General features: G+C 35.5%; 1 protein-coding gene across 5 annotated transcripts in view; it reads right to left on the bottom strand.

Annotated features, from left to right (window-relative positions):
• Positions 1–5,212: 5,212 nt before the first annotated feature.
• LOC125680425 (CD63 antigen-like) overlaps positions 5,213–25,497 on the bottom strand; it is a 34,866-nt gene continuing 14,581 nt past the window's right edge. For 3 of the 5 annotated variants that reach the window (XM_048920017.2, XM_048920020.2, XM_048920021.2), the window contains exons 4-9: positions 22,028–22,102; positions 18,355–18,468; positions 17,196–17,396; positions 16,713–16,796; positions 14,908–14,971; positions 8,035–11,041 (exon numbers count right to left, since the gene is read on the bottom strand). In XM_048920017.2, coding sequence (XP_048775974.1) covers positions 14,927–14,971; positions 16,713–16,796; positions 17,196–17,396; positions 18,355–18,468; positions 22,028–22,102 — 519 coding nt within the window. In that variant the 3' untranslated portion in view covers positions 8,035–11,041; positions 14,908–14,926. Of the gene's footprint in view, positions 6,924–8,034; positions 11,042–14,907; positions 14,972–16,712; positions 16,797–17,195; positions 17,397–18,354; positions 18,469–22,027; positions 22,103–25,497 lie in introns of those variants that run through there. The other 2 variants (XM_048920019.2, XM_048920018.2) reach the window with 2 other exon arrangements.

The following is a 25,497-nucleotide window of genomic DNA, read 5'->3' as shown; positions in this document are numbered from 1 at the left end:
TATTCACAAAGTTATGACGTAAACCAAATTATACAATCAAAAACCCGCAAAAGACGGATAGTAAAGTTTACAACCAACTGAAAGCAGCGACGTTTCTCTGTCCTAGTTGTCTTTCTTAATTTATAGCCCGTCGTCATTTTTGTCAACACCTTCGTCCCTCTTCTGTATTTGCTTAGTGGTTTTCGTTTTTTTGTTAATCTTTTTTAAAGTTTTATTTATTTTATTTTTTATGTTGTTGTCATCATACTAAAATGATGCAGTATCACCCTCCTAACAAATGGCTTACTCACATTTACCATCAATAACTAGCGTTTTTACTAAAATGTTGTCTCCCTTCATCTTTGTTTTGAGTTACCTATTGCCATTGCGATTCTAGTTCGATCTCTGTGATCATCAGTGGTTCTATATAAGAGTTTATTGTGGTTGTCATACACACGTCATTCCTCCAGATACTTCCGATTTCCTTCCATATCAACACCCTCCACCCCACCCCACCCCCGCGCCAATATCCACACCACTGACGAGAGGCAATTGATATATTTTGTAGAGTTTGCTTTGTTCGGCTTCGTTAAATAAATCAAGTTTAAAATAAATCAAATTTAAAGCAAAACATTGTTCCTGTAATTTCCTTTGCCTGGTGTGATTCTAATTTAGATGTCCCCAGAACCTCCTCACATACAAATTCACATGTTTTCTTTATCATTCTAGATTAAAGTAAAAGCTCTATATCAACTACATGGGGAACCAACTTCCTTTCCTATTTTAACTCATAAACAGACGTCACCAGCTGTAGGCCATTTGACACAATTGTTTAACTTATGTAAGGTGCTTAAGGCCGCATCAATGTTTATTTTCCATGTCAACTCCTGACCTGTTTTCAAGGTTATATCTGAATGACGCGTTCAACAAAGAAATAGTCACTGTCTAAAGAAATAGTCACGGTCCAAAGAAATAGTCACTTGCCAAAGAAATAATCACTGTCTAACGAAATAATCACTGTCTAACGAAATAATCACTGTCCAAAGAAATAGTCACTGTCTAAAGAAATAGTCACTGTCTAAAGAAATATCACTGTCCAAAGAAATAGTCACTGTCAAAAGAAATAATCACTGTCCAAAGAAATAGTCACTGTCTAAAGAAATAGTCACTGTCTAAAGAAATAATCACTGTCCAAAGAAATAGTCACTGCCCAAAGAAATAATCACTGTCCAAAGAAATAGTCACTGCCTAAAGAAATAATCACTGTACAAAGAAATAGTCACTGTCCAAAGAAATAGTCACTGTCCAAAGAAATAATCACTATCTAACGAAATAATCACTGTCCAAAGAAATAGTCACTGTCTAAAGAAATAGTCACTGTCTAAAGAAATATCACTGTCCAAAGAAATAGTCACTGTCTAAAGAAATAGTCACTGTCCAAAGAAATAGTCACTGTCTAAAGAAATAGTCACTGTCTAAAGAAATAATCACTGTCCAAAGAAATAGTCACTGCCCAAAGAAATAATCACTGTCCAAAGAAATAGTCACTGCCTAAAGAAATAATCACTGTACAAAGAAATAGTCACTGTCCAAAGAAATAGTCACTGTCTAAAGAAATAGTCACTGTCTAAAGAAATAGTCACTGTCCAAAGAAATAGTCACTGTCCAAAGAAATAGTCACTGTCTAAAGAAATAATCACTGTCCAAAGAAATAATCACTGTCCAAAGAAAAAATCACTGTCTAAAGAAATAGTCACTGTCCAAAGAAATATCACTGTCCAAAGAAATATTCACTGTCTAAAGAAATAGTCACTGTCCAAAGAAATAGTCACTGTCTAAAGAAATAGTCACTGTCTAAAGAAATAATCACTGTCCAAAGAAATAGTCATTGCCCAAAGAAATAATCACTGTCCAAAGAAATAGTCACTGCCTAAAGAAATAATCACTGTCCAAAGAAATAGTCACTGTCTAAAGAAATAATCACTGTCTAACGAAATAATCACTGTCCAAAGAAATAGTCACTGTCTAAAGAAATAGTCACTGTCTAAAGAAATATCACTGTCCAAAGAAATAGTCACTGTCTAAAGAAATAGTCACTGTCCAAAGAAATAGTCACTGTCTAAAGAAATAGTCACTGTCTAAAGAAATAATCACTGTCCAAAGAAATAGTCACTGTCCAAAGAAATAGTCACTGTCTAAAGAAATAGTCACTGTCTAAAGAAATAGTCACTGTCCAAAGAAATAATCACTGTACAAAGAAATAGTCACTGTCTAAAGAAATAATCACTGTCCAAAGAAATAATCACTGTCCAAAGAAATAGTCACTGTCTAAAGAAATAATCACTGTCCAAAGAAATAGTCACTGTGCAAAGAACTGTTCAAAGAAATAGTCACTGTCCAAAATAATAGTCAATGTTTAAAGAAATAATCACTGTTCAAAGAAATAGTCACAGTCTAAAGAAATAGTCACTGTCCAAAGAAATAATCACTGTCCAAAGAAATAGTCACTGCCTAAAGAAATAATCACTGTCCAAAGAAATAGTCACTGTCCAAAGAAATAGTCACTGTCCAAAGAAACAATCACTGTCCAAAGAAATAGTCACTGTCCAAAGCAATGGGCACTGTCCAAAGAAATAATCACTGTCCAAAGAAATAATCACTGTCCAAAGAAATAGTCAATGTCTAAAGAAAAAGTCACTGCCTAAAGAAATAGCCACTGCTTAAAAATAGTCACTGTCTAAAGAAATAATCACTGTCCAAAGAAATAGTCACTGTCCATGTTTAAAGGTTTTAGGATTGACGCGGTATCGGGATCAGGAATCGGACCCGAAAAATGTAGTTCCTGGTTACAAAACAAGCAGCTTATCGGCTAGGCTACCTCGTCCGGTTCTAATAGCTCGGCTACCACGTCTGGTTCTAATAGCTCGGCTACCACGTCCGGTTCTAATAGCTAGGCTATCATATCCGGTTCTGATACCTAGACTACCACGTCCGGTTCTAATACCTGTCACTGACGAAGTCCAGTTTTAATAGCTCGGCTACGTTCGTATATAACGGCTAGGCTACTGCGTCCAGTTCTGACTGACAGTTAGACTACAATGTCTGGTTTTAATGGCTAGGCTACCGTGTTCGGTTCTAGCAGTTAGGCTATTACGTCCAGTGACATGTGGTATTATTCGCATGCACAAAACAAACCAATATCTGATTTCGTTGTCTAGAAGTATCGACATAGACTAACTCTTTCAGTGTGGGACTGGGTCCTTTATTGTTACGCTGACTGGTTCTGTGTTAGGTTGACTGGTTCAGTTTTAATTTGAGTTTTTCAATGTTAGGTTGATTGGTTCAGTGTTAGGTTAACTGATTTGGTGTTAGGTTGGCTGGTTCAGTGTTAAGTTGACTGGTTCAGTGTTAGGCTGACTGATTCAGTGTTATGTTCAGTGTTAGACTGACTGGTTCAGTGTTAGGTTGACTGGTTCAGTGTTAGGTTGACTGGTTCAGTGTTAGGTTGACTGGTTCAGTGTTAGGTTCAGTGTTAGATTGAGTGGTTCAGTGTTAGGTTGACTGGTTCAGTGTTAGACTGACTGGTTCAGTGTTAGGTTGACTGGTTCAGTATTAGGTTGACTGGTTCAGTGTTAGGTTCAGTGTTAGACTGACTGGTTCAGTGTTATGTTTACTGAGTCAGTGTTAGGTTCAGTGTTAGATTGACTGGTTCAGTGTTAGGTTCAGTTTGAAACTGACTGGTTCATATTTAGACTGACTGGTTCATTGTGAGGCTGACTGGTTCAGTGTTGAATTGACTCGTTCAGTGTATTATGTTCACTCGTGCAGAGTTAGGCTCAATATGCCTTTTCCTGTTCTATAGCTTCGGGCATCCATTACTGTGGAACATGTCCTGGCTTATAAACGATTCAACTGAGGAGTGATGTAGAAAATTCGAATTTGTCAATTCACAGAAAAATGTGTTTCATGTGCACATAATGTAAACTAAAACGTATAGTATCCGTCTGCATTTGTATTGTGTAGAATGAAAGAAACCCCGTCTTTGTAATTAACGAAGCATGGGTCGCGGACTGATCCAAGTTTTAGGTACCGCCCCAACAACTTACCTGTGTAGAGACCATTGTTAAGCCACCTGTCAATCCATCTATCAAAAAAATTTCATTTTGGTGGGCAAATACTTCGTCTACCCGAGTCGCATGTTAGCCGATATTTATCGGCATTCTTTCATCATGAAACAGCGAGGGTTACCTGTGTTTTGACAACGTTCCCAATCAATATTGATTTAGTGCAGGGGATTTCCACTAATTTTAAAAAAAAATAATTGATACGGTTATGTGACAAACCAAAACTACTATTTCCTATTCTATTTTAGTCTGCTATTCCCAGAAGGGAAGTCTTTTTTTTTGTGTTGCAGAACGATGAATCACATATTCCATTTATAGAGTTAACGATGAACAGGGCATGCGTAGAAGGCATGCATAAGGCACGTAAACCCACCAGGTCCGTGTTTGCACTTTAGTTAATTCTATATTCTTCATTATATCTATTAATCACTGGTCGTTATCTTCACCTTTCATACTTATCACAGCAGGTTACAAGAGATGCTCATTTTCCCACGACCATCAGGCCTGTAGTGATATATGTAGCTTTCTCAAACAGATTTAAACTTTTCAGAAGATTTGGATTTTGTGAATTGATGAACATATTCCATTCTCCTTGCCTGTTATCTGCCGTACTGTGGATAATATAGATTTCACAATTATATATATAAATACTACATACGAGACATAAACATATTAACATTTCTTTTGTCATGTTTTCCGAAAATCGCAACTCCGCATCTTTATTCTTTCTGTCTGTATGGATAGAGGAAGAAAAGGATCAAATTCCTCCCCAAATTTAAACTACCCAAACACAAGAGACTTTGCGATACCGATCATTTTGAGTTCTTTGGGTATTATTAAATATTAAATACACCGACGACCTAGAACAGCTAAGCTGCAAGTAAACACCGATATTGGACTTTATTAAAGTCTCCTCATAATGACTTCCTGGTTCTGTGAAGTAACGAATAAATCATTTCTATATGAATAGAGAGAGAGGGGGAGAGAAAAGGGGGAGAGAGAGAGGAAGGAGAGGAGAGAGAGAAAAGAGAAGGGAAAAGGAGGGAGAGAAAAGAGGGGATAGGAAAGAGGGGAGAGGAGAGAGAGAAAAGAAGGGGATGGGAGAGAAAGAAAAGGGAAGAGGAGAAAGAGAGAGAAGAAAAGAGAGAGAACTACGGATTTTTTAATTATGAAATTTGAATCGAGATAATGTTTTCAGAATCCCCTTTTATTCACAGAGACGTGTTGTTTTCTTTATGTAGAAAAAGAACCCCTCAAACATGCAAATATGCACATTAGAAACGATGTCCGTCTTGAATTCGAATTGTAGAAATTCTAAATTAAATTTATAAATCAATAAAGAAAAACTGACAGTAGAAAATATCTACAGAATTGTTTATATTTAGCATTTAAAAAAAGAAAGAAAGACCAATAATTGGTCTACGCTAGAGAAGGTCTTCGAGATTCATTGGTCTAATATTAGACTTTATTTTGCCCTGTATGCCTTTCGAAACGTCAAGTATTGATAAGAACTTGAATTAAATCGTTTCTGTTCTGTCGATATCGGGGCTGATGCTACAAAGAAAATTTAATATATTACATACTCACTGTGTTAATTTAATCATCTGAGCTTAAAACAAGTTCAAAGATCTCAAAACAAAACTGAGAAACAAGAAGGAATTTGTTCTGGGAACAACTTACAAAACCTCAGCAAATTAATTGACTACGGAAGCCCACGGAAGCTCATTTATGACCTATCAGAAATATTCTAAATTCTAAAATTCCATAAATTGTTATTTGAAACTTTTATATTGCTTATAATTGAATATGTTAAAACGAATTTGTTAAAAAAGAATTGACGAAATCAATTGAAAATACGAATTTTAAAAAGGGGTTACATTAAATTGCAAATTCGATACACTGCAGTAGTTTATAAAATCTGTGATATTAAATCATTGTATAGATTTTTGAATTCGTTAACACGGACGTTAATTAGTTAAACGAATGAATGCAATCTGTTAAAACAAGTACTTCAAAAAAGCAATGCTCGTCCCTTTCTAAATTTGAGAGGTGTCTGTTTTAATTTTCAAACGCCGAACCCAACATTGTTCACACGGGGCGTGACTCCTCTATTAAATGCCAATCTCGGGGTCTTTGTTTTTCCCGTTACAACGAATTGTTTAATTAAGCAATTTGATATGCTGTACATTTAAGTTAATGGTTTTCATTATTTCAACTTTTGAAATCTGTTACGAACTTTACAAATTATTTATGACAAATTTAATCCGTTATAACGAATTTGAAAGTTTGAAATAACGAATTCTAGAATTCGTTATTATTTTAAATCAAATTTTTGAAATATTTTAATAGGTCCGGAATGAGCTTCCGTAATTGACTGATTCACGGAGTTGGCAATGTCTCAACCAGATCTTTTTTTCCATGGAAATCCGGATTAGAATAGGTCCTCAGTATCCCTTGCTTGTTGTAAGAAGCTTCTAAATAGAGCGGTCCTTCGAATGAGACCACGAAAACCGAGGCCTCGTGTCACAGCAGGTGTGACACGATAAAGATCCGTCCCTGTTCAAAGGCCGTAAGCGCCGAGCATAGGCCTAAATTTTGCAGCCCTTCACCGGTAATGGTGACATCTCCACAAGAGTGAAACATTCTTGAGAGGAGCGTTAGATAATATACAATCAATCAATCAACCCGAATTTGGTAGTAAGAATGGGCGTCAGGAATCAATGACTCTCTGTTGTCGCCCATAGTCTCTAATTCCTCCACCACCAAAGATGCATTTTTCAATCCCAATGTTTGTGGAAATGGCACAGGACAACCATTTAACTGCAACGGATAAGATATTTAAAACATTATCAGCGTATTATACACACTACTGTTTTGATACTCATCTTCTACATCACACCACATATGAGACTCGAGCTCCGATATGAGCCCGCGACACGAGCTCCAATATTACCTCGAGCTCCGATATCAGTCCGCGACACGAGCTCCAATACCAAACGGAGACTTGAGTATCAATTTTAACTCGACATTCGAGTTTCAATATCAACCTTATTTTGGTGCTCCAATATCAGCTCAAGACTTGAACTCCAATATCAATGCGAGAATGGAGTTCCAATATCATCCCAAAACTCGTAATCCAATTTCACCCCGATACTTCCATATCATATCAAGGTAACTTAAATGCTCCGCAAATTGTTACCAAACTTGTGCGAAACTATACCAATTGTTGAAAGTCATGTAATAAAGAAAATACACTTAGTCAAGATGAACTCGCCGAATATGGCTCATTACATGAATGTGAATAAGTTGTTTTTCTATCACCTTGTACATGTATATTTCTATCGATATTATTATCAAATAAATCATATAGCAGTGTGAAAATGCATGTGGCAGCGAAATTTGAAATATGGATTATAAAGGGGGAAAAAATCCCAATCACATACTTAAAATCATAAATAGCCAACATTAATTTTGTTGGAATACGTACAATGAAGAGTGGAGAGGGAAGAGTTATACGATCCAACGGTTAGGAGACATAAGTGGTGACCAGACCTGTTTTATGCTTGATTGAATGCTGGTATCATTGCTGCTGAAAAATGTTTCTACTGGTTTCTGGACGATGAACTATTCTCCGTCCAAGGAGTGGACGGAAGGAACCGGTGAACTATTTTAATGTCTAAAGAGTGAGTGGATGGAACCGGTAAACTATTATCCGACCAATGAGGGGGTGGAAGGAACCGGTGAACAAACCTCCATCCAAGAAGTTGGTGGAAAGAATCGATGAACTATTCTCACGTCCAAGAAGTGGGTGGAAGGAACTGGTGAATTATTTTCAGGTCTAAGGAGTAGATGGAAGGAACCGGTGAACTATTCTAAATTCCAAGAGTGGACGGAAGGAACCGGTGAAATCTCGCATAAAGACAAAGTCATGAAGAGTTCTTTCTTTTATTCTCAAAAATTAAAAATGAGGTGGCAAATATTCATTACAAACAAAAATGGATACATTGGAAACGTAAATAACAAATCTGACTGTTTGCAAGATGGAGGGCACCGAATGTATTCTATAAACCCTTCAGATACAAAATAATGAAAGGGCTGGCGGAAGATAGAAGGGTGTACCGATGATTAATAATTTGAAGGATTTTCCTACTTAGATAATCGTATCCACTGTCAACACAATGGACAATCATCTAAAGGGACATGTGCGACAAGGTCATTTGGAAAACATGTATATCCTTTGTCCATCATATTATAATCAGTCTTTTGTTAAAAAGAATGGACAGTTTTGTACTTAACCAACTATTCACATATGATTAGAAATTAAATAAAAATAGCGCACTGACATTAGATATTCGAAGTTTTACAAAGAAGTGAAATATTTCGTAATAACTTATCTTTCTTCTGAAGTAGCATTCTTGAATTATATAACGCTTTTATTGTCTGGACGTTCTGCACCAAAATTATTTATATGTCATTGAAAGCAATACGCCGGTTTCGAGATACGTCTGAGTTATTTCCCTTTGGAGAACTCTCGTACATAGTAAGGCGCTAAAGAATTTGTTTACACGCGGGAGTGGGACAGATATTCATCACAGCGTAAGTGAATGTACTCAGTAAGTTTCTCATACGCTGTTTGATAACCCGAATTCGACTGATACACAAACTAAGTAAGTGATAAGTATTTAGGGAGTAATCAAATACATAGAATTCTTATCCTATCACGTTATTTCGTTCGTCATAAGTACCATATCCAAGATATTTCTTGCAAATATGACATTGTTTGTATGTTTCCACTTCGGTAAAACATTTCTTTCGATAGTATTAAGTATTTCCCACATTTACATATTTAAAGAGAAGCCGCTTTTAATACATTACATCATCTTCCTCGTTGGCTGTATATCCACTCTGTCCCACTTAGACATTCAAAGTTCCACTAAATGCACCTCCTATACAGAAGAGTTCGTATCTCGAAACTGGCGTATTAGGGGTCAATCATCTCTAGCATCGGTTTCTTTTAAGGTAGCTCCACTTTCATGTGACTTATCAATATTAATGGCTGAAAGTGGAAAAACTGTATTAATTTCCACTCAATATACTAGTAGTTTAAATTGATCAATAACCAAAAGAAAATATGTACGATTATGTTGCCACCTCTTTCAAGATGTCAGGCATACCAAAACAGAAATAAAGGTCAGCGTCAGAAAATCACACATTTTCGTAAAACAGAATAATAAAAATCGGTAAAAACTTGTTAAAATGACAAATTTTCAATGTCATCAGTTTAGAAAAACTTCTAATTTATAAAGATGTGTGAATTAATTGTGGATACTAGAGAAATGATTGTAAAATAGACAGAGAGTAGAGGAAATACCAGCGTCGGAGTTATTGCCACTGACAACATTTCCTATTATAAATAATTGGTTATCTTTTGAGAAATATGAACTTTTTTACTTTCAATAGTATATCATTTTTTTTTTATTCAGTGAATAAAATTCCTCTGAAAGATATATTTCTATCATATGCAAAGTTTCATTTAATAAAGATTTTTTTCAAAAACATATGACATCACATGAGGATCGATCCACCTTAAGAGGTCAAACCATTATTCAAGAGCTTTACAATAAAGGGCATTTGCCCATCAGGGATGTCCAACAGCTGTACAATGTCCTATTCCATTACACGTCAATTTGGAAAATACGATGTCTATGGAGACGGTCTTAAATGATGAAAAAGTGTATAATTCTTGATGTAGGACTTTAATGAACTTTAAGGTAAAACGAATTTATGGTGCAATAGAGTCATATCCCTGAAGAATGATTTGGTTCGAAATAGTGATGAATCCCATCTCTGGTGTGTCCATGGGTCCGTGTTTGCCCAACTCTCTATTTTGTATTGCTATAGGAGTTATGAGATTGATCACGGTTCGCTATTTTCGCCTTTCTAAATTGGATTCTATAGTTACTAACGTGTACTACTTACGCATTTGGAGTGCTATTTTTGTTTGTCCAAACAAAGAACAACAGGCTTTGTTCTGTACCATTCAGCCCTTCATTGTAACTGTTCAATCAATAAAAAAAAAACCCTACCCTTTGTGTGTTAAAATATTGAACTGAACGGACAATTTTACTGTTTAATGACTACTTTTAAGTCCAGTATATCTCAGAATGGATTTATGAAACAAAGTGGTAACGTCACAACAATAAATTATATCATAAGTATACTATGAAAAATAAATGATCCACATTTATGAGAAAACATTCGCAATATAAAACACATAATATGACGCATATATAAAAACAATTCTGTGTCATTATGACACAGATGTTAGAAGGTGAATATGACGAATAGTGATCAATCTCATAACTCTTATAAAGAATAAGGAAAAATAAGAACAGGGCAACCACAGATCCCTGGACGTACCAGAGGCGGAATCAGGTGCCTAGGAGGAGTAAGCATCCCCTTCCACCGCTCACATCCGCCGTGAGTATATTTTGATTAAGTATGATGTAGAAATGATAACAACACAAAAATCCGTCTAAATAAGTATAAAACAAAAACAAAATATAGCAAAAATAAAACCCCACAATACCCTGTAGTGACTACCCACCATCATTCTCAAAGTTCCTTATCGTCACAACAATAATTGTGGAATCTCGTTATTCAAACATGGGATATTACATTGTATAAAAGTCGAAAGACTTTTTTTCTATAAATTCAAGTGGGTAACCGCAAATCATATTTATAAAACATCAAATACAATGAACAATCCATCGCTTTGAAGTATGATTTGATGAGTGATGCTTGAAGTATTTTATAACAGACATGTCAAAAACGTTAACTTGCACGTCTTTTTAGAAATATTTTGTTACGTCTTGAATTCAGACAGTGCCCTCTTCCACTTGGACACAAACAACAAATGCAAAAACAACAGCTGCAATCTGAAATACATAATATATGTTGCCTTATTAATTACACTGTGGCCCTCTGAATAGAAAATAATGGATTGGTCCTATGTATATTTAATTGCTGTTATAAAATATAGAAATTCATTTCAAAATTAAGGATTATCTCCCTCATGCATAGCTCTTCTCCTTGGACGAATTTGGCTCCACTTTTTTGGCACGCTGTTTTTGGCTATATTTAGCTCTAAAACTTCATAGTTATTTCGGATTTCAAACATTTCGGTTGAGCATCACTGAAGAGACATTATTTGTCGAAATGCGCATCTGGTGCATCAAATTTGGTACCGTATAAGTTTTACATACATGTAGATATATAATCTTATAAAAAACTTAATTAAGAGTTTATTGTTTTTCTTCTCGGACATTTTGGATCAGCTCTTTGGACGAATGAGGCATGACCTAATTCGCTCCACTTTTAACATTGATTGGCAAGCCTAAAGACCAAAAACATGTAGTCTGCGTTGTAAATACGTTTGTAGATTAGTGTAGTTGTAGTGCTAGATGTATTTATATGTAGTTTTTGTTATTATACTCTGTTGATATTGACCACATTATGTAATTGTTTTCGTTTGTCCTGAAGAAGGGACGGGTCGTCCCGAAAATTTGACAATCTCGTCGTTCGTGTCGTTGGTCATTTTAGTGCTTTGTATATATATATATAAGAAATAAAAGATTTATTAGAAAACAGAGCAATATGATCAGTACCAAAATGACAGGAAGGCTTAAATTTCTACAGCAAGTTCTTTTTAGTTCCTAAGAAGTACGGATGGCTTCGTCCAATTCTGAGTTTGAGAAATGTAAATGTACACGTAAATGTTCCACACTTCAAGATGGAGACTTTCAGAACAATCAAACCTGCTGTATAGAAAGGAGACTGGGTAATGACCCTAGACCTAAACTATCATGTACCAATATGTCAATAACACACACAGTACCTACAGTTTCGCCTTCAAGGAAAACTTTATCAGTTCAAAGTAATGCCATTTGATCTGGCAGTAGCTCCACGGGTTTTCACTAAGACAATGGCTGTAAAAGGTCAGTTTCTGAAGTCACGTCAGATTCACATATGCATGTACCTGGACGACTGGCTAATTAAGAGTCAACACCGTCACATGCTGATGCATCAAAGGGGATTTATACTGAACATGCTTCACAGTTTGGGCTTGTTGTTGAATTGACAAAAGTTCCAATTAACTCCAACTTAGGAGATAAATAATCAAATTCAATCTGACAGAAAGAGCAATATTCTCCTCAGAAGAAAGGTTTCAGAATCTTTCAGAAGAAATTGTCCAGATGTAAAGTGCTCAGAAATTTCTCAGGCTCCTGGAATTACTGACAACATGAATAGATTGAATTCCATTGGCCCGCTTACATATGCGGCCTGTCCAATTTGATTTCCTGTGTTTGTGGCAACCATACAGCGACAGTTTATTGGTCATTATTCCTATTAATCAGACATTGGTCATTCATTTAGAATTTGTGGACCAACAAAATAAATGTATTAAATGGAGCTCCTCTTTACCAGGAAGAGTCAGAGGCACTTTGGAAAGATGCTTTAGAAATGGGATGGAGGCATTTAAACACCCTTGAAGTGGCAGGGAAGCAAGGTATTTCCCAGCAGAGCCATCACATAGATTGGCTAGAAATGAAGGCTATGAAATTGTCCCTTGTGCAGTTTTTTAGAAATGAAGGCTATGAAATTGTCCCTTGTGCAGTTTTTATAAATGAAGGCTATGAAATTGTCCCTTGTGCAGTTTTTACCCTAGGTCAGAGGCAAACGCGTACTCCTCAGATGCGACAATTCAACAGTTGTTTCGTACATCAACAAGGAAGGCGGCACCAGATCAATTCTACTTTATCTGTTGACATGGGATATTTTTTCAATGGGCAAGGGGTTAGTGTTGTATTCAGTACTCCTCACATATCAGGAAAGAAGAACATCCTGTCAGACGATCTGTCCAGGGGTCGAGTAGACATTCGACTGACAGAGTGGAGCATGAATCAAGATAGAATGAAATGCATTTATCAGGCTTTCGATTCCCCGAATATAATTCTCTTTGCAACTTGGGAGAACAATAAGTTTCAGGTATATTGCTCCTCATTTCCATTGGAGGGAGCCTTTGCAACAGATGCACCTAGTGTAAGTTAGACACGGACGTATATATGCATATACATTTTCCCCTCAAGGTCTACTCCACTTTGTTTTGAAGAAAGTAACTCAGGATATCTGCTCAATGATATTGATAGCCCCATTTGCACCACGCCAGTAATGTTACCCGTCGCTCCTAGAACTCCTCATAAACCATCGAAGAAAAATACCAGTACTGCCAAGATTGTAAACACAGAAAAAAGGTCAAGTTGTTCATCCGGACCTAGAAAGTCTAAGGCTAGTAGCTTGGAAAATACCAAGCATAAGCCGACTAAGATAACATTTTCTTCAAAAGCCCAAAAGCTACATGAATAAGAGCAAAAGAGCACCAACCAAAAGAGTCTATGGGGCTAGACTGCGGATATACAGAAGCTGGTGTAGTGAACAATGTGTCAGTCCACATTCTGCCCCTATAGAGGACATGGCAAATTTTCTGATATATTTCCACGAGACAAAAGGATGCAGAGCATCCACCATCGCTGGTTATAGGGCAGCTATTGCCACAGTTCATAGGGACTGGAGCAAGAGTACGGTAAGTTCTGAGAAGAGCTTGACTGACTTGACAAAGGGGATTTTCAATTCAAACCTTTCAGTTAAGCCTTTGTTACCTAATTAGGATTTGCCAATGGTGATGTGGGCTCTTACTAAACATCATTTTGATCGCATTTATTCCTTATATATCAAATATTTGACACAGAAAACAGTATTTCTGGTGGCTTTAATATTTGCAGCTCTGGTGAGTGAAATGCATGCTTCGTCAGTCAAGGAATTAGAGAACAACCTTTAGGAATTCGTCTTCTTCCGAATGTAGTTTTAGCCAAGACTCAGCGACTTGATAAAGCATGAAATTCAATATTTATTTCTAAATCTGACGGGTTCGCAACATAGTCAGATGATATGTTGCTGTGTCGATGCAGATGTCGAAAGATGTACAAAAAGAGCACAAAGGATTTTAGAAATCAAAACGATGCATGTTTTCTTACATATTAAAAGAATTTACATAGGCCTGCAGCTAAAGGCTGTATTTTTAGATGGATTGTTTCTCTCTTTAAACTTGTCTATGAAAATTCACATGTACTGAACTTGGTGGAAGTTAGAGCTCACTGTGCCGAAAGTTTGACATCATTTTGGGCCCTGTTTGATGGAGCTTCAGTGAAAGAAATTCTTGAAATAGTTCACTGGGCCCCTGGGAATACCTTCACCTCATTCTACGTGAAAGATGTATATTGTGGAGAGGAAACCTGTGCCAGATCTTCTATTTTGAAGACAATGAAGTGGGCAAAGAGAAAAAAAAAACCCAGTAAGGTTGAGAATTTTTTTGATTTATTCTAATCCATCCTGTTTGTTCCAAAATATTCGATGCAGGTAAGTATAGATACAGTGCACTGAAATAAACTGGGGTTTTTAAGGCAAAACCCCTGTTCATAAGATATCTATATTTACCTATATATTCCCTACCCATCTCCTCACTTTCAGATTTTTATTGGGTGTATTTTATTTTCCCTCACATAAACTGAGGTACTCGGATGTTGCGTATTGAAGAGTGAATTAGGGGATGATAACTCGTTTTAAAAATTTTGACATTTTGCAAAATGTTCGATACAGGTATATATATATATATATATATATATATATATATATATATATATATATATATATATAAAATAATAATAATAATAAACAAGGGTTTTACCTTAAAAACCTCAATGTGCCTATGCGAACTTGCAAACTATGACCGTGAAGACAACAGACAAGATCTGAAAACGATAAATTGATATAGTGTGAAATATTGTATATCTTGTAAAAATGAAGTAATCAAATCTATATTGCTGACTATACAATTTGCATTAAATGTTAGAGAAAATATACATTTCTTAAGCGTTATAAAATGGCTCGCAGTAGATCCAATACAGTGTAGTTTCCAAAGAAATGATTGCGTTTTACGTCGAGTTCACAATGCTGTATAAGACATGTGGATTTACAATACTATATAGATCACGTGGATTCACAATATTATATAGCACATGTGAATTCACAATACTATATAGGACACGTGAATTTACAATACTATATAGAACACGTGGATTCACAATACTGTATAGAACACATGGATTCACAATACTATATAGAATACGTGAATTTACAATACTATAAAGAACACGTGGATTCATAATACTATATATAACACGTGGATTCACAATACTGTATAGAACACGTGGATTCACATTACTATATAGAACACATGGATTCCCAATACTGTATAGAACACATGGATTCACATGTGAATTTACAACACCGTATAGAATACGTGAATTTATAATACTGTATAGAACACGTGGATTCACATCACTATATAGAACACATTGATTTACAATACTGTATAGAACACGTGGATTCACAATACAGTATAGAACACGTGGATTCACAATACTATATAGAACACATGGATTTACAATACTATATAGAACAGGTGGATTTACAATACTGTATACAACACGTGAATTTACAATACTATATAGAACACATGGATTTACAATACTATATAGAACACGTGGATTCACAATACTATATAAAACACATGGATTCACAATACTATATAGAACACGTGAATTTACAATACTGTATAGAACACGTGGATTCAAATCACTATATAGAACACATTGATTCACAATACTGTATAGAACACGTGGATTCACAATACTATATAGAACACGTGAATTTACAATACCGTATTGAACACGTGAATTTACAATACCGTATAGAACACGTGGATTTACAATGCTGTATAGAACACAGGGATTCACAATACTATATAGAACACGTGGATTCACAATACTGTATAGAACACGTGGATCCACAATACTATATAGAACACGGGGATTTACAATACTGTGTAAAACACGTGGATTTACAATACTGTATAAAACACGTGGATTTACAATGCTATATAGATCACGTGGATTTAAAATACCATATAGGGCACGTGGATTCACATTACTATATAGAACACATGGATTCACAATACTATATAGGACATGTGGATTCACATTACCATATAGAACACGTGGATTCACATTACTATATAGAACAGGTGGATTCACATTACTCTATGGAACACGTGGATTCACAATACTATATACAACACGTGAATTTACAATAGTATATACAACACATGGATTCACAATACTGTATAGGACACGTTAATTTACAATACTATATACAACACATGGATTTACAATACTATATAGAACACGTGGATTCACAATACTGTGTATGATACGTTGATACTGTCTCCAGGAGTATTCGAATCAGCTAGTAAAGTATTTATAATTTGACGAAAATTACATGAACCTGATTGGCCAAGAAACGTATCGGAAGCATGTTTCTATCTAGGAGTGAAACACAACCATTGGTGATAGTATAGAGCAACGGGAATTATTGCTGGACAAAGAGTAATATTAAAAAACTAGTAGACGAGTCGCTTTTTTGAAACCTTACCTCCAAAACCATAATGGAAACGCCTACACCAATGATGCTAGACAAGTGAGATGTTAGAATATCTTTCAAAGCGTCGTAACACCCCTAAAAGTAAAGATTATTCAAGATGAATTTAGATACACAATTCATTTCCATCTCTCTCTCTCTCTCTCTCTCTCTCTCTCTCTCTCTCTCTCATCCCATGAGGATCCAGGTTAAAATAGGTCTTGCTTGTCGTAAGAGGCGACTAAATGGGGTAGGTGTCGATAGAAACCACAAAACCGAGGCCCCGTGTCACAGCAGGTTAGGCACGATAAAGATTCATCCTTGCTCAAAGGCCGTAAGTTCCGAACATAGGCCTACATTTTGCAGCCCTTCACCGGCAACGCCAAAATGAGTGAAAAATTCTGTACAATGACTTTAAATAATAAGCAATCTTTCTCTATCTCTGTCTCCCTCTATCTCTCTATATATATCTAAGGGTGGTGTGATATAAAGGTATACCTTTGTATTATAAGTTCCAGGAGTAACACTTGAATGACATGAAGTTGGAGCTGTTGAGTATGTGTTTTCGTCCACTCCATTACAACAGGTTCTCGGTATATCAGAGTTTGTAGCCTGGCAACTTCCACTTGTTGTACACCATGTCGTCTGGTCAAAGTCGTTCGTTGTACTTGTCACGGGATCAACTGCACAACAGTCGAGCTTTAATACAATTCGATAAACTTGAAATTTTAGCTGTCGAGCTTAAATACAATTGGATAAATTTGCAATTTTAGCAATAGAGGTTTGATACAATTGGATAAACTTGAAATTTTAGCAGTCGAGCTATAATACAAATGGATAAATGTGAAAGTTCTGCACTCGAGCTATGATAAAATTGGATAAACTTGAAATATTAGCAGTCGAGCTTTAATGCAATTGGATAAACTTGAAATTTTAGCAGTCGAGCTTAATACCATTGGATAAACTTGCAATTCTGGCAGTCGAGCTATTATACAAATGGATAACGTGAAAGTTTTGCACTCGAGCTATGATAAAATTGGATAAACTTGAAATATTAGCAGTCGAAAATGATACAATTGGATAAATATGTACATTTTAGCAGTCGAGCTATAATACAATTTAATGAACTTGAAATTTTAGCAATCGAGCTATGATACAATTAAACAAACTTGAAATTGTAGCAGTCGAGCTATGATACAACTGGATAAACTTGTACATTTTTGCAGTTGATCTATGATAAAATTGGATAAACTTGAAATTTTAGCAGTCGAACTATGATACAAGTAGATAAACATCTCAATTCTAGCTTCAAGCTAAGATACATTTGAATAAACTTAAAGTTTTAGCAGTTAAGTTATGATACAATTGGATAACAAAAGTTTGATTCTTGATTTTTTACGATGTTTTAGATATACACACGTAGCGGAATGCCACACTCGATTAAAGTCAAATATTATCCATTTTTCCTTAAGACAAATTCGCTGTTATGTACCATCAAGGACAGCTGGAAAAAGCTAAACTGTTTCGAATACACTTAACTCAACTCAACAACACTACATGTAAACAGTATACATGTGAATACTACCGCAAACATTACATTCTTAACCAGATACAATAAATAACTTTAGTAAGTGCTACTATGAAGCGTATAACATACCGACATGAATAGGTAATTCCAGGCATTTGATATTTCATTATTATCTGTGATGGTGTCACTCTTAAAATTGTCTTTAAGTCTTGTCAGCATCTTGCTTTTTACTTCCTCCTCGACCTAGGAAAAATCCCAAAGCTCTTATCTTTAATAAGTACATGATATTAAGTAATAAAAAAATAGATAATGATAGTTCATTGATTAAATAAAAAAGTCATTCTAATCAAACCCATCTTTGACTCCAATACTTATTACATTTCATGTGGTTTATGATCGTTTTATATTCTGATAAGTCAGAAATCATTCAAAAGCTTCTACAGTAAAAATCTAAGGAAAGGTAAAAATATCTTGCTGTAATCTTCAACTTGACATTTAGATATATCAACGACGTTTTATCTATTAACAATAATTATTTTCATTCATATGTCGATTTGATATATCCCAGTGCACCCGAAATAAGAGGCACTACAGAGTTCTCCACATCCTCTTTGTACTTAGATATCTTATTGTAAATATCAACGGCAAACTAACAACTAAACTTTATGACAAATGGAATGATTTCAGCTTTTCCATCGTCAATATTCCATTTTAACCTGCATATGATGTTTATATTTCTCAACTGATTCGATATGCAAGAGCTTGTTCTGCGTATGGTCAGTTTTTAAATCGAAACACAATATTGACAAGCAATTAAATGTTACAGGGGTTTCAACAGTCTCATTCAAAGCCAGCAGTTCGCAAATTATATGGTCATTATAACGATCTAGTTTGCCAATACAAGCTGTCATTGGATTTGAAGTGTTTCATACCGAATGTTAGGCCGTTCTTGACACACTGATTTAGACTACGGATTACTCTGTTTACCGGATCAAAATATAGGGCTACAGACGGGTGTGACCGGTTGATAGGGGATATATACTTACTCTCGTACCTGATCAAAGGGTCCGTGTTTGCCCAAGTCTCTATTTTGTATTGTTTATAGGAGTTATGAGATTGATCACTGTTTGTTATCTTCACTTCTTAAATTTCATAGGAACTGACTAGATCTATATATATCATAAACGAAAAGAAACATCAACTGATTCGCTACGCAAGAACTTGTTCTGCCTATGATCAGATTTTAAATCGAGGCAAGCTAGCTGTTACTGACAAAAAAGGGTACAGGGGTTTCAACAGTTTAGTACAAAGTCAGCATTTCGCAAATTCTGTGGTCGTTATAACTATATAGTTTGTCCATACGACCTATCATTGGGTAAACTGTTGTCTGACGTGTTTCATACCGATTGTTATGCCGTTACTGGCACACTGATTTTGAATACTCCGTTTACATGACCAAGGTATATGTCTCACTGCGGGTGTGACCGGTCGAGAGGGGATGCTTACTTCTCTTAGGCACCTGGACGCCGTTTCATCAATAAGTGTAAATTTTCAACTAACTAAGTCTTACGCCGACTGCGTAAATGTAGTTACGTATAATCTTAGTTTAGCGCAAACCGTGTTTCACGAAACGACGTAAATACATGCGTACGTTACTACTCGACTAAGTTTTCAACTAAGTTTACGTGCTTAGTTACCGCGTCCTGGGCAATTTTTGGATGTTTACATTTGGCAACAGTGGTCGGTACGATTGATCAGAGCATACTCTCTTTTAACGATGAGCAATTGAATTGAAATTAATGAATATTATACAGTATATTAATTTACCGATGTCCAAACTATGTCCATTTCTATCATTATACCAAGAATTTTTGCCATGGCAAGTTGCATTCATTGTGGAAAATCAGTAAGTAAAAATTATCATATGAAACAGAATTAGCATTATGTACATAAAATTAGTGTGTCTATTATGTGATTTTATTAATCTTAGATATATTCATATAAATCTCGAAATGAAGAATTCAATTTATAGCATAAACTTAAAACAGCAATATTTAAGTGAAAGTAGTTGATCATTTTAAAAAAAAGTTAATTTTGAGATATGTTAAATCGTTATAATTTCAAGATATGTTAAATTGTTATATTATTGGGGCGAAACCACTCGATTAGTACATCGGGGCGAAACCACTCGACTATAAGGCAATGTTCTACCTTATGTTACCTGCATTGAAATGGGGACGAAACCACTTGGTGCGAATCCACTAGGTGCGAATATGTAATTGGGACGAAACCACCCGCATTCGTCGGTAAAAATTCCATATATATCTACAAACAGCTAACAGTCGGCCATGATTTTTGCTTGCGTAGGTACTTACGTAAGGGTTCGACCTGACTAAGTGTTTCTACTAGTTAGTAGAAAACTTGCGTAAATTCTAATCTTACGCCATTTGATGAAACGGACTTACGTAAAATATTTAGTCTAGTCAGAAAGTTACGCCAAACTAAGCTTACGCAACTAGTTACGATGTTTGATGAAACGGCGTCCTGATCCCACCTTTCGTATACCCAGGGGTCCGTGTTTGTCCAACTCTCTATTTTGTATAGCTTATAGGAATTATGAGATTGAGTACTGAAGGATATATCCACCTTTCATCTGTTACACTTAATTTCATATCGTTAAAATTAAAGTCGATACTTTTGCTCGAAACGATAATAGCACCTCATGGTTTAAAGTTGCGTAAATGTTTTAGTTGAAAACTTATATAGGATTTTAAAATTCTGGGTTGAAAATGCATTTTTTATATCAGAAAACGGAAAGCCCCGTCGTTTGTTCTGTTGTTTTTTTTTTTACAGACATTATACCGAGCGAAGGCTCTAAAGGTAACACATATGTAAAAGAAAAAAAATGAGAAAATCAGCAAATGAATAGAGATAATCTCTACATACGTTCACGGAAAATTTTGTGATCCATATGTTCGCCGCCATTTCGTTTTGTTCATTAGTTGCTTCTACATTTATTCGTGTTTGAATTTTGAATGTCAAAAATTCAAGACTGACATACAGTTTGTAATCAAACACTGTTTGTTAAAAATGAATGGCATAATTATCATTGTTACAGTTTTTAGCCAATTATCAAATAGAACACTAGTAATACAACTAAATAGATAAACGGGTTCGTGAGTTTCTTTAAATAAAAGCATACGATATATTTACTTTTGCTGTTTTTGCACTTCTTATTTGTTGGTTAGTTTTGTTTAGTTTTAAATGTCTTTTAAATTGCGAACGGGGTGTGTTGTTATTGTTGTTTATGATTGTTTGATTTGAAAGAGAGGAAAAAGGTCGAGTTTTAATATGACGTCACAGTGCACGGTTTACGCTGTCTAGCATTATATTCGCCGCGGTAAATGAATTGGCGGATCCTGTAGTTATCCTCATATACTTTCCCCTTTAATCTTGAGATGTTATTGGGGCGTTTAGCGCAAGGGTGATTTCATAAATAAAATAATGATATATATATTAAAGTGGAATCTGATTTACCGTACTTAATCGAATTATGAAGGTCAATGACCATTTCATGCTTCGCTCGGTCAAACGGTCACACCGTATATATATTGTTCTAAGTAATGATCCGAATATAAAACGCCTAGCAAATATCTGCTTCAATACCTGAACTGCTTATCCTCACACTAAAATGTATATTCATCATTCAATAAAATGGACATTGCATGTAACACATTAACACAAGATTTCTTATAACAAAGACGGTGATATTTCTTCATGAACAATGAATCTGTGGACTTGCCTTGTTTTGCATGGTAAACCACAACGCAATGATTGCAATCTTCATCACAAGTAAAATCAAAACCAGGATGTCATACTGAAATGTAAATGTAACAAACATATAATACCTCTCAATTAAAGGTAAGTAAACAACCATATATTATTATTCACGAATTAATAATTTATAACGACTTCAAATTAAAGTTGCTATGTATTACTTCATATCGTGCACGTCAATTTTGTCTGGTGCTATTGTAGTACACACTCGTAAGATATTAACTGAACAAGAGAGAGCAATAGGGGAAGCACCGCTTTCATTCTACTCTTTTGGTAACATACAAATACATGTATTATACACGCAGTACTTCGTCATAACTTTGTCTTAAATAGGAATTTATTGATATACAATATAATACCTATTCCTCTGTGTAGTTAAGGTAAAACTCGAAACTATACTTTTCGCATGCTCAAAGTAAGAAGCATCTTTGTATCAAAGGGGACATAAATTGTAATTTCAGGACACCTGTATCCCTGAGCTCTTAGGGGCGGGGTAAATTCTGACACAAATTGACCAATTTTTTAAAATCTTCTCTACAACCGCATACCTCTAAGAAAAAATAAAAGCATAGTGAAGTAGAAAAAGAAGGCTTCTACAAAATTGTTTTCACTATTCCTGGGGTAGAGGGTATGATTTCAGGGTGGAACCAAACGTGGTATATATAGTATATATATGTCTAAAACATTTAAATAATATTTTCTTTAATGCTATTGATACGAAATTGAATCTAAATAGATATTTAGATATAAAGTAGTCCTTTACCAAATTGTTAAAAATTCATAATACCATGGTGTAAGGATTTGGGTTCCAGGATGGGACCAAAATTATTATAGTGATTATTTTCTTTATCATTTCAAAGATTTCTTTAAGTTTGCTGATACGGTGTAAAACTTAATGCATATTTAGGAAAAGCAGAAAAGGGTGTACCAAAATTGTGAATTTCGCAACCCCAGGGTTTTAACTCTAGGGTGGGTCCAAATTAGCCATATAGTGTTATTATGTAAAGTCTTCATGCACTTTCGGGGGCATTTAAGTTTTTAGAACACATCTTGTTTGGTAGTGTTGTTGAGTATTAGAATTTAGCTAAGATATGCTGCACAGGATTTTTTGTCTAGGTTTAGCGCTATGGAAGAGTGATACCTATAATACTCAGATGACGGATTAATCTTGTGGGTCTGTTGTTGCTGATACACGTGTTTTACTTAGGGTATATACCTTACTTTCGTCAGTTGAGAATGGATATACAAATGTACATACACATCTAAAAATTCATATTGAGCATTCCTAAGATGTTGTGATGTACATTTTCAATGTACACAGTACTTGTTATAATCTACATTTTGACTTTTGATAATGTTCATATTTGTTCATAATTATATACAAGACCCCCGCGATGGTCTAGAGGTTAGAGCGTTCACCCCGCATGCGGAAGGCGGGGGTTCGAATCCCGACCACGAGAAACCTAAGTCGTTAAAACAAGTAGTGACAGTTCCATCTCCAATTGCTCGGCATTAGGTGTGAATGTCAAAGGTCCTCGGAGATGACCCGTGTCAGAGTAGGTGTGGCGCGCTAAAGAACCCTCACTGCTCAATGTCCGTAAGCGCCGAGCATAGGCCTAAATTTGATTCCATTCACCGGTCTTGGTGACGTCTCCATATGAATGAAAAATTCTCGAGAGAGACGTTAAGCAAGATATACAATATCAAAAGATAATTTGTAAATGTTAAATTACTTTTCAATTTACAATATGAACTTTAATAGAATTATGCAAACATGTGAATTGACAAACAATGTGTAATGAAGTTGATTCAGTTTTGCTGATTTAGCGTTTTGTATTTTTCGTTTGTTTTGATTTTGATGCAAATGGGTTATCATAAGAGTGAGTCGGGTGTGAGTTATTTTTAGTTGCTAGTATAAAAGAGACCGATTTGGCTGGCTGTAAGTTAGATAGGGCACGGTAACGACATCAGCAGGGTGCCACGTTGACAGACCTGTTCTAGAAGTTCAGGGGATGGTTATTTTCCTGTCATAGTTTATGTAGGACATTTGAAGAAATATAACTACTGAAATAGGAGTTTGTTTGGAGGGCACACCTTTTTCCTAGCCGGTAAGTGTACTGTAGTGTAAACGCATTGTTAGTTCATATTCTCCCAAGTCGTACTCATTGTTATGCATGACCTCTGACCCTGGTCTATTCTTACGTCACCTTATCCACCCTGCTTGAGCGCCAGTTCTGTTTGCCCCTTCCTTAGAAGCATACCTTTATTTAGTCGTCTGTTGTCTTCCATGTTTAGTTAAGGTAAGACACCAGATATTTATATGTAATTTCTCGGTTACACAACAGTGACGTCGCCGGTAAATTTTTCTGTATATATTTTGTGTATTTTTGTGTGTGGATATTTTGTCCACACGACGATACACATATCGTCAGTTGGTCTACGTTGGTCACATTGTAGAATACTAGGAATATTTTTGCATTGGGCGTTTTATATAAACGCCAGGTGCGTTATTCCTACAAGTTGACCATTTGTTTAAACTTTGTTGTAGTTTTCCCAGTATATTTTTGTCACGGCGTGCTGACAGTTAGTACGTAGTGATATTATTGTCGTGATACTAGGGGTAGCAGAACTCATTTGTTATATTTGAAATTTAAGTCATTTTGTCGTTTAATTGCGTTTTTATAAACGTATTAACGACGAAATTTAACAAGTTTTGAATTGTATTGTGTACTTTTCATCTTCGTGTTTTGTTTTCTCAATTTTTTTTTCTCGTGCAAACTTGGCGCCGGTTTGTCAGTGCGTCACGGTAAACATTAACACGTGTTTAGAGCTTCCGGTCCGACATTCTTTGATTGTTTACATTTTATAATTCTCATTTTTTTTCAAACAAATTATAAATATTTTTTCATTTTCAAAAAAAAAAAAAAAAAAAAAAAAAAATAATTTAAAATTGATGGTAGAATTACGTAAATTTTAAATGTATTGATACCTAGGTTATTTTGATTCTGTTAATTTAGGTTTATTAAACATTTAGCTTTCAATTTTCTACTTTATTGTCAAACATCATATATCACAAAATGGTAGATAGTTGTGAAAGTGATGTATTGATTATTGAAATGAATTATGTCAACTACCTATGGTAGTGGGTTTCCTTCTCAGGCACCAGGCGGTCCCCAACCGTTGGTTGTCCAGGGGCTGGTACCAACTACGACCAGTGCACCCATTCCACAAAGTGGTCATGTACCGTTTAGTGGTCAGGGTACGACCATTATACCCATTCCACAGGGCGGTTATGTACCGCTAAATGGCCAGGGTATGACAAGTGAACCAATTCCACAGGGCGGTTATGTATCGTTTAGTGGACAGGGTATACATCTCAATGCAGTGTCAGAGCCATCATACCTCGCTAGTCAACACTATGCACAAAGCCATACA

The sequence above is a fragment of the Ostrea edulis genome, chromosome 2 (assembly GCF_947568905.1).
Source record: "Ostrea edulis chromosome 2, xbOstEdul1.1, whole genome shotgun sequence".
Classification (NCBI taxonomy): Eukaryota; Metazoa; Mollusca; class Bivalvia; order Ostreida; family Ostreidae; genus Ostrea; species Ostrea edulis.
This window is presented reverse-complemented; position numbering and strand designations above follow the sequence as displayed.